Below are 8,478 nucleotides of genomic sequence, written 5' to 3'. Positions count from 1 at the left end.
GAAGTCCCTTAGACATACTCCACCGTTATTATCTAAAGAATAAGTTTGGGCCACCATGCTGACGTTTATTTAATTTTCCATTAATGATAAAAAATGATTTGACCAATTTACATAGCGCTAAAACATGGCTATAATATGCAAGACAAGCAAATGTTTAATTAGCTCCAACAGAATATTGTTTGTATACTATTAAGCTTGTACACGATGAAATTCATCCTACTCAGTGTGAATTAGGAACGGGAAATCTGACAACAGGTACAGAATTCCTCTACAGCATCTAGCATTAAGCCCATATTATGACACTTTAAATCATATTTGACAGATTAAAATCCAGGTGTATTACTGTATGAAAATATTTCATTAGTCCCTGTTGTAGAGTTCAATTTACATAGGGCTTTGATTAATGAAAAAAAACATGGTCTTTTTTTTCTATTTTATGTTTTATACAAAAAGGGAGAAGAAAATTCAAGGAGTCTTGCTAACAAAAGGTGGCCTATTTAGTTAGTACCAACCACACAGTTTTCACATATCAGGGCCTTGGCATTGGCTTTAAATATCAGTGTTCTTTTTAAATAATGCCGACTCCTTTACAGTGACCAAATATCGTTTTTCTGCAAAATCACTGCCACACTGAACATGTACAAGGCGCTTGCTGACCTCATTATGTCACTTCATGTTTAAAACATGAATAATTTCCATATCTTTTTATATACAAAATGGTGTTCATAAATGGTGGACAAAACCAACACAAATGTAATAAGAGTCTGTGTGTGTGTGTGTACACGTGTAAAAGGGATGCAGTCTAGTTTAAGGACAACATCTGCACAGAATACAGGTATCTATGACAAAAGTTCTCCATTCAGCTGGGAAAAGACAACTGTGGTTCCGATCTTTAGCTCTGTGCTGGCTGCTCCGTCTCTGCTGTTGAAGTGCGATCTGTTGCATCAGGCGTGTGTGCGGGTTGTTCTTCGGGGCTGTCTGGTCCAAGCCTGCGATAATGCACATCTCATCTCAATCATAACACCACATGGATACACTCTTCTGAAAGTTTGTGATGTGGTAATAGTTGACATCACATACATATCTAGTGATGGAGAGCTTCATTTAATATTCACATTCCAAATCTTGGCATTTATATGGGTTTTGAAATTAGACATAAATTTTTAAAAATTCCCTTCATGTGGGAAGAGACCCTGGGCTGTTGGATAGCTACCAACACTGATGTATCTTGATAGGATAGCAAAACATGGACCCCCACTCCCACCCCCTAACATTCTAATTGGGACAGTGTATGGCTTATGGCTTCTGTCCATTCAAATCACAAAAGGCAACTTTTGTAACATATTTAATAAACTGCAACAAAAGAACATTATAGAAGAAAAAAAAACCAACACATATGGATCAGGTGAAATTTCCACTGTTGACCGTTTCAGGAAAATTGTGATCACAAAACGGGCTCAGAAGGTTTGCTATAGGGGGTTAAATGTGTCTTAGAGCACAAGGTCTAAAACTGATGTGATATTAAGCAATCACCAATACCAGTCCAACACCAATATTACTGTGCTTCCATGTGTGCAAAGCAGTCATGAAATAAAAATTTACCTGTCAGTGTTCTGGGACTTGTGGTCCTCTAGTTCATCTTGCTCTGTAGATTTTGGATTACATTCAGATTCAGAAACTATATCCCTTTTCTCACCTTCGGACTCTCCATTCACTGGTTTGGAATCTAATGAGAAAATCAAACAGTCATGTGAATCCAAAGAGAACCTAAGCAGTGTGTGGATTCTGATCAGACTGCTTTGAAATCAGATTGTCTGCAGTTAAACTGTCAGTCAAGAGAACAAAATACCAGTTGTGTTGTTCATTATTACATCTGTTTATAGACTTTCTCTGAAATTTAGCAGGAAGCAAGTTTAAAATTAGAGTGGAGTTTACAGACCAAATGTAGCAGAAAATAATAAAACAGTAAGGACAACTAAGATATACACTTGGGCTTAACAGTGTAGGTCAGTGATTACGGTACTTGACTTGTAATCGGAAGGTTGCTGGTTCAAGCCCCACCACTACCAAGTTGCCACTGTTGGGCCCCTGAGCAAGGCCCTTAACTCGCAATGGCTCAAGTTGTACTCAGTCATAATTGTAAGTTGCTTTGGATAAAAGCGTCAGCTAAATGCCATAAATGTAAATGTAACAGTGGAAATTGCATAACTGAAAGTCATCCCAACCTAAAACACACTGAGTTATAGTTCAATGAGTCACCAGAAAGGACCCTGAACTAATGTCACATAGTGGATCTAAATGAAAGTGGTCTGTGTAGAACAGGAAAAAATAAAAAATAATCAAGCAATCATGCAAGAATTATTCAGGACTTATGCTGAAGGTTTACCTGTGATTGGTGTGTCTATTTTATCCCCCTGGACCTTTTCCTCTGGTTTTGTCTTATTTGTCTCCAACTTGCCAACAAATTGAAGTTTTAATTTGTTGTAGATCTCTGTAGCTTTCTCCATGACTGCATTACTGGCCTTGTACCGACGGATCTGAATGAAAAGCAAAGGCTGAGATAAGATAATGTTGGACACTTCTGACCAAATAAAGTCTACAGTACAACTTACCTTGGTCTAAATCATTAACACATTCTGTACTTAGAGTTAAAAGCTATATCAGCACATTTTATAAATATACTACAATCAAATGTTTTGTACAATATTTCTGTCTATGAATCAATCAATATTCTTTAATAGCCTATAGTGCATTTTGAAGCATTTATTTTAAGTTTTCATTTCACAATATGTTCATTTCACAAAATACTTATAAATACTATATAACTGGTAATAGATTTCAAATGGGGAATTGACCTTCTTGAGTGTGGTGATGACATCAGAGTTCTTTTGTAGGATTTGACTGGTGACCTGTACAGAGCCCAGCTCCTCCAAGGCCTGTAAACATTTCTCAATGTCCTGAGAGTTAAAAAGCAGAGACTAAGTCACAGGTACAAAGTGCTTCAAACATTTCTCATGACAACACAGAACAGAAGATGCAATGAAGTTTAGGCAAGAGCAGGTCCATCGGATTTGAAGGTAAACAAGACACACCCACTTAGTCCTACTGAATGCCACCAGTTAGGAGAAGTTAGGTATATTTAACATGAAATAGCATCCACTCACTGGGTTGTCCACCTTCAGTGCAAACTTGATGTCTGTGTGAAGCTTCTGAAGTTTCTCTTCTGGAGATGGCTCTGAGGAGACAGAAAACAAGCAAGGCAAAGACTAATCAGAATAAGAGTCCAAGTACACTTCATAAGCAGGTGCAGGTATTAATAAGGCATTACAACCCCAGCCTGATGGAGTTCTGTGCATTTACCTTTCTTCTTCTCTACCTTCTTCTCGGGGGGACGCTCAGGTCTTCGTCTCAGCTTCTCATGCTTGGACCTGAAGAAGGAGAACAAGAAGTTTATCAAAATGACAGCAAACTCCAACAGCAAAATTCTGTGCTTAGTCGAGACAGAAAGAGAGGCCAAGTATTTAGCCCAAGTTGACACCTTGGCCTGTGTTTCTCTTCGGACCTCTGCGTCCTCTTCTCCTTTCTCTCCCTATCTTTTTTCTCCTGCTCTTTCTTCTGTCTGCCTTTCTGGCCATCTTGACGTTTTGCTGACTTTTTCACCTAAATAAATAAATAAAGACTTAAAATCTGGAGAACATGATGTAGTCTAAAACAACAGGGTACATCCTAGAGCCAGTCTTGCCTCAGCGGGCGAGTCGGAGTCTGAAGGTGCAGGGATGGGCGGCGGCGGCGGCTTCTTAGACTTCCTGAGCGGATGTTCGTCCGTGCCCTCGTCCGAGCTGCTACTGCCAGCGCTGCTGCGGTGCCCGTGCCGCCCTTTGTTCTCCTTCTCCCTCTTCCTCTTCTCGTCCTCCTCTTTCTCCCTCTCCCTCAGCTTCCGCAGCTCCTCCGCCTCCTCCTTCTTCCTGCGCTCCTCCAGCTCCCGCCGACGTTGCTCATCCCGCTTCTTCCACTCACTGATGCGGTCTGGCTCACTGTCGCTGCAACAAGCCGGGCCCGGTTTTCCGTGCATCACTCAACAGGCATTCGGTGCTCGTTATTTCTATACTAAAGCAATGCTACAGTACATTTTAAGACAGGGCTTAACCATACTACTTATATTAAGTAAACAGGTGTTCAACTGCCTTAATGGTATCATGGTCGAAGAGTTGATTCTATCAAAATGTGAGCATTTAAACACTTCCCTGTCAGGGAACTCCTGTTTTCAAAATCATGCTTCTGTTACTACAATTATTTTATGCCTTCCTTCCCAAACCCCTTTCCTGTTGTCAGCTACAACACGTAAAGTGCATCAGTCATCACTGGAGCTCAGCGTACCTGTCACTGTCTGAGGACGAGGATGCAGCTCTTTCTGGTGCTGGTTTGGGTTTCCTTGCACGTGGCTTTGGCGGTGGTTTCTCTGAAAGCAAAACAAGGCAATAATCAAACTGCATGCTGTTTTGTTAATCCTGAATCAGTCATTAGACAGCCAAATGTTTATCAAATAAAGGTAAACCCTCTGAATGTTATCGAGCCATGAAGTCAGTTATGTAAAGTCTGCTGACCACACCTTTCTTCCGTGCCTGTGGACCCTTCCGGGGTGGAGGCTCAGAGTCAGAGTCTGACTTGGACCCAGACTGAGACTCGGATCCTGAAAGGGCTGGCCGTGGCTTCACATCCTCCGAATCGCTCCGGTTTCCCTTTCGATCAGAATGGGAACCTGATTCTGAATCGGACTCTGTGGACGCTTTCTGAAATGACCCACAAAACCCACCATAATAATGCATGCTACCATCAATATAACCATAAACTTTGCACATGATGATCATCTTGTCCTAACCTTCCGCCTCCCTCTGGCTGCAGGTTTCCTGCCACCTCGACCTCCTGACTCTTTCTGTGGTGTGAAGTCCTGAGAAAGACACAAATTATGAAACATAAGCTGTGATGGTAGAAAAAAATTACTACATTGCAAAATGCAACAATTGGATACAATTCATGCTCCCGTCACCTTTAAAAATCACATGGAATTGGCTAACTCATAGTTGATATGCCCAGGGAAGCAATTTTGCTTTGATATTGATCGTTGATATAACCACAATACATTTTGAGACACGAGAGAAACCATGTAGCTGAGCGTGGTGAAAACATGAACTTCCCAATGTGTATACAGAGTACACCCAATCTACTTTGCATCTATATGCCAGTGGAATTATCTGAAGTCTGACCATGGACTTAATCTGATCAAGGTGTGTCAGACCTGGGACAGCATATACTTTGCTGCACTGTATGGAACTAGAACAGCCCAGTCAACAAATTCTAAGATTACACAAATACCTGGTCACTGTTTTTGCCTGAGTCAGAGTCAGAGCTGGGTGAAGGCTCCGGCTCAGAGGGAGATCCACTCTCCTCTTCATCCCGGTCACTGGATGACGCTCGCCCTCTCTTTGCTGGGGGCCGCTACAGAGGAAGAACCCAAGAAAGTCGGGGGGGGGGGTGAAGAGCTCCAATACATCACAAGGTTTCACAAGAATAAAATCTCTTCAAATCATATCAAGTAAATACATCAGCATTTCCATAATCATTAACTGTATCAATTTTTAATATGACCCAGCCCAAGAACTGCTGGATCTTGACGGACATGTCCTCTAGCAGCTACCTTTGCTGCTGGAGCTTTCCTTTTCACCGGTCCTCTCCTTTGAGCTTCACTCCCAGAGTCAGAGTCGTCACTTCCTGTTTCTGCCTTGCTTGGTACCACTACTTCCTCCTCATCTTGTGCATCACTTCCTGCTGCACCTTCATTGTCTTCACTCTCAGATGAGCTTGCAGGCTAAACATTTCGTAGTTTATCAAGAAGGAAATTTTGATAGAAATTTTACCGCTACAGATTATATATTTACTCCGGAAATTAGTTATGGACATTTTAAGTATACTTTAAAAAAAGATGTCCCCAAAATTCCCTAAATTACTAGCTAAATAACTGAACTAATACAAGTTACATAAACTCATTAGTTTGGTGGTTCAGGTAATTGACTAGCAATCAGAAGGTTGCCAGTTCAAACCCTACCACTGCCAAGTTGCCACTGTTGGTCCCCTTAGCAAGACCCTTAACCCTCAATTGCTCAAGCTGTACTCCGTCATAGCTCTAAGTCACTCTGGATAAAAGTGGCAGCTAATGCCGTAAATGTGAATTATTTCCACGTACTTTTTTTTTTTTTTAATAAACACATGCAAAGGCTGATTATCAAATAGCAAAATTGAGGAACATTTACCGCAGGGGCACTGTAAGAAGCATGTGGATTATTTTGAATTTCCCACAATCCTTCATTAAATCCTTTCCTTTTGTTGGGCTTCCCATACCGGTCCTGGTACTTCTCATAGGCAAAGAGGTCTTTTGGTGCAAGGAAAGCTCTACATTGAGAGAAGCAAAAAAAGAAAAATTTAAAAAGAAGTTTTTGTAGTGCCATCTATTGGCTCTTAGAAGCAAAAGGAATAGCCCCAGCTACCATTTTGTATGCAGTTACTGGTGAAAATAACTGCAGTTTGACACAAGACAACTTTTCCAAAACTGGGCACCACATTCAATTAAGCAACAGCAAGAGAAAACTAAAATAAACTGCTAATTAGTCAATTAAAAATTTCCTACTCCCAATAGCAAAATTGACATTCATTATGCAGATAATTTATGAGCATTAAACGTGTTAGTGGTAAAATAAGAGCACTTACGTTTCGTGAGTCCCAAAGAAAAAAATTGGGATTTTATTTGGTGGCGGTTTCACAGCACCTTCAGCAACATCTTCAATCTAGAAATGTCAGAAAGACCAAAACCAATTATTCGATTAGTTAACTAATCGGGGGGTGGGGGGTGATCAAAGGAAAAAAAAAAACTTGTAATAAGAGAATCAAAGATGACCATTGGTAACAGCATGGCAATTCACAAATTTTTAAAAAATGCATGCAAATACAAAGCTTATAGCAATGTAATAAAAGTAAACCAAGGGTCGCTTCTATGGTGGATTCTACAATAGACTCAGTCACAAAAAAGTTCACCTTGAAAAAGAGGGTCATTAAGAAAGTAAGTAAAAGAGAAAAAGCTTACACGTCAGAGTTTACCTACAGTGTAACCTACATGAAATGAAAACAAATAAAACTTCGTCATAGCCAGCTTGGGTGAATCTCCCGTCAGACTGTCCAAAAACAAAAATGTAACCATGCTAATATTACCCAAGACAGTAAGCTAAAGTAAAGTATATTTCAAGTGAACGTTGAACGTTTCTTAAATAGCTAAACAACCTGGGTATCTAATTTACAACCAAGTTTACTTGCACTGTAACCTGGCAATGTTGTTAGCTAGCCAGCCTAGGTAAACCAGCTAGTTAGCTAGCTTTTGAGCTCATTACAGTGACGCTAGCTAACCAGCCACCCCACCTGAGGACGTAAACAGCAAAATGCTCCCGAGTCAAAATAAGAATATTCGTGCTTAGACGATCACGAAGGCGCACCCTGCAGACACTCTCTGAGCATACGTGGTCTGGTAGCTACAGCCAACCTGAGGGGGTGTGCGGGACATGCTATCGCCAGGGATGCACAGCGAGCACAAACCCGCTTCTGCTGGCTTACCCGGGCCGGCCAGTGGGGGTACCCCTTCATTTTGGCGAAGACGAGATCCCCGGGCCGGAAATTATGTGGCATTTCCTCGTTTCTTTGCGCACCGTCTTTATTTTCTTTCTTAGTATTTGGTGCTGTTTGTCTCCGCGCAATCCGTTTTCAGTCCGACATAGGACCTCTACAACGCGAGGTTAGGCGGTTGGTTCCAGCACCAACTTCCGCTAATTGACTGGAAGAACGGATGTCCTGCCTACTGATCATCACTAATAGGTGAGATTGTCTGCCAATACTCGCTCTAAACCAATGAGAAATTACAGTGTGTATACGCCATGGACGAGCTCGGTTTATTATCATAATTAAGTGAAAACATTCCCAAGCAACGACATTCAAAAAAATTACTAAACGAGATCAGTGGACAAATCTAAGAACTTTTAAGGAGAACGTTTTAAATTGTTATAAAAATATAATGTGTCAAGTAATATCAGACCGACACTACATCTAATAAATATAAAAATCTGTCCGAGGTCAGTTTGGATCAGCAAGCAGCCGTATACGATGGTTAATACAGTTGAGTTCTGTGGCGTTTGCTGGACTGAAACAGTAGCTCTCGGTTCCAAATCTGGGATACCCACTACAGTTTAGTAGTGTCCTCACTTAACACAACTGATTCAAGGTTATGAGCTCACTGTCAAGCTATTTTATCTGAGTAAAATATGTTGGCGGAGGAGCGCGACCTACCTGTACAGAACATGGGATCCCTAGGACGGGGTTTCTGAACATTAGACTAAACAATCGTGTTCAGTTGTACTTGTACAGCCATTCCGCTAGAGGTCG

General features: G+C 41.1%; 1 protein-coding gene across 2 annotated transcripts; it reads right to left on the bottom strand.

Annotated features, from left to right (window-relative positions):
- Positions 1–51: 51 nt before the first annotated feature.
- hdgfl2 (HDGF like 2) lies at positions 52–8,428 on the bottom strand. Of its 2 annotated transcripts, none has more exons than XM_027028333.2 (16): positions 8,383–8,428; positions 6,763–6,839; positions 6,309–6,447; positions 5,696–5,866; positions 5,374–5,496; positions 4,880–4,948; positions 4,610–4,790; positions 4,378–4,459; positions 3,743–4,040; positions 3,539–3,660; positions 3,361–3,428; positions 3,165–3,235; positions 2,856–2,957; positions 2,387–2,537; positions 1,603–1,726; positions 52–989 (listed from the first exon to the last, which is right to left on the bottom strand). In XM_027028333.2, the coding sequence occupies exons 1-16, from the start codon at positions 8,422–8,424 to the stop codon at positions 893–895; spliced, it is 1,917 nt and encodes a 638-aa protein (XP_026884134.2). In that variant the 5' UTR covers positions 8,425–8,428; the 3' UTR covers positions 52–892. The 2 variants fall into 2 exon arrangements, with proteins under 2 accessions (XP_026884134.2, XP_026884133.2); XM_027028332.3 differs by lacking the exon at positions 8,383–8,428 and adding an exon at positions 7,657–7,874.
- Positions 8,429–8,478: the final 50 nt, after the last annotated feature.

The sequence above is a fragment of the Electrophorus electricus genome, chromosome 26 (assembly GCF_041902795.1).
Source record: "Electrophorus electricus isolate QZ-2024a chromosome 26, ASM4190279v1, whole genome shotgun sequence".
NCBI classification, from domain to species: Eukaryota; Metazoa; Chordata; class Actinopteri; order Gymnotiformes; family Gymnotidae; genus Electrophorus; species Electrophorus electricus.
This window is presented reverse-complemented; position numbering and strand designations above follow the sequence as displayed.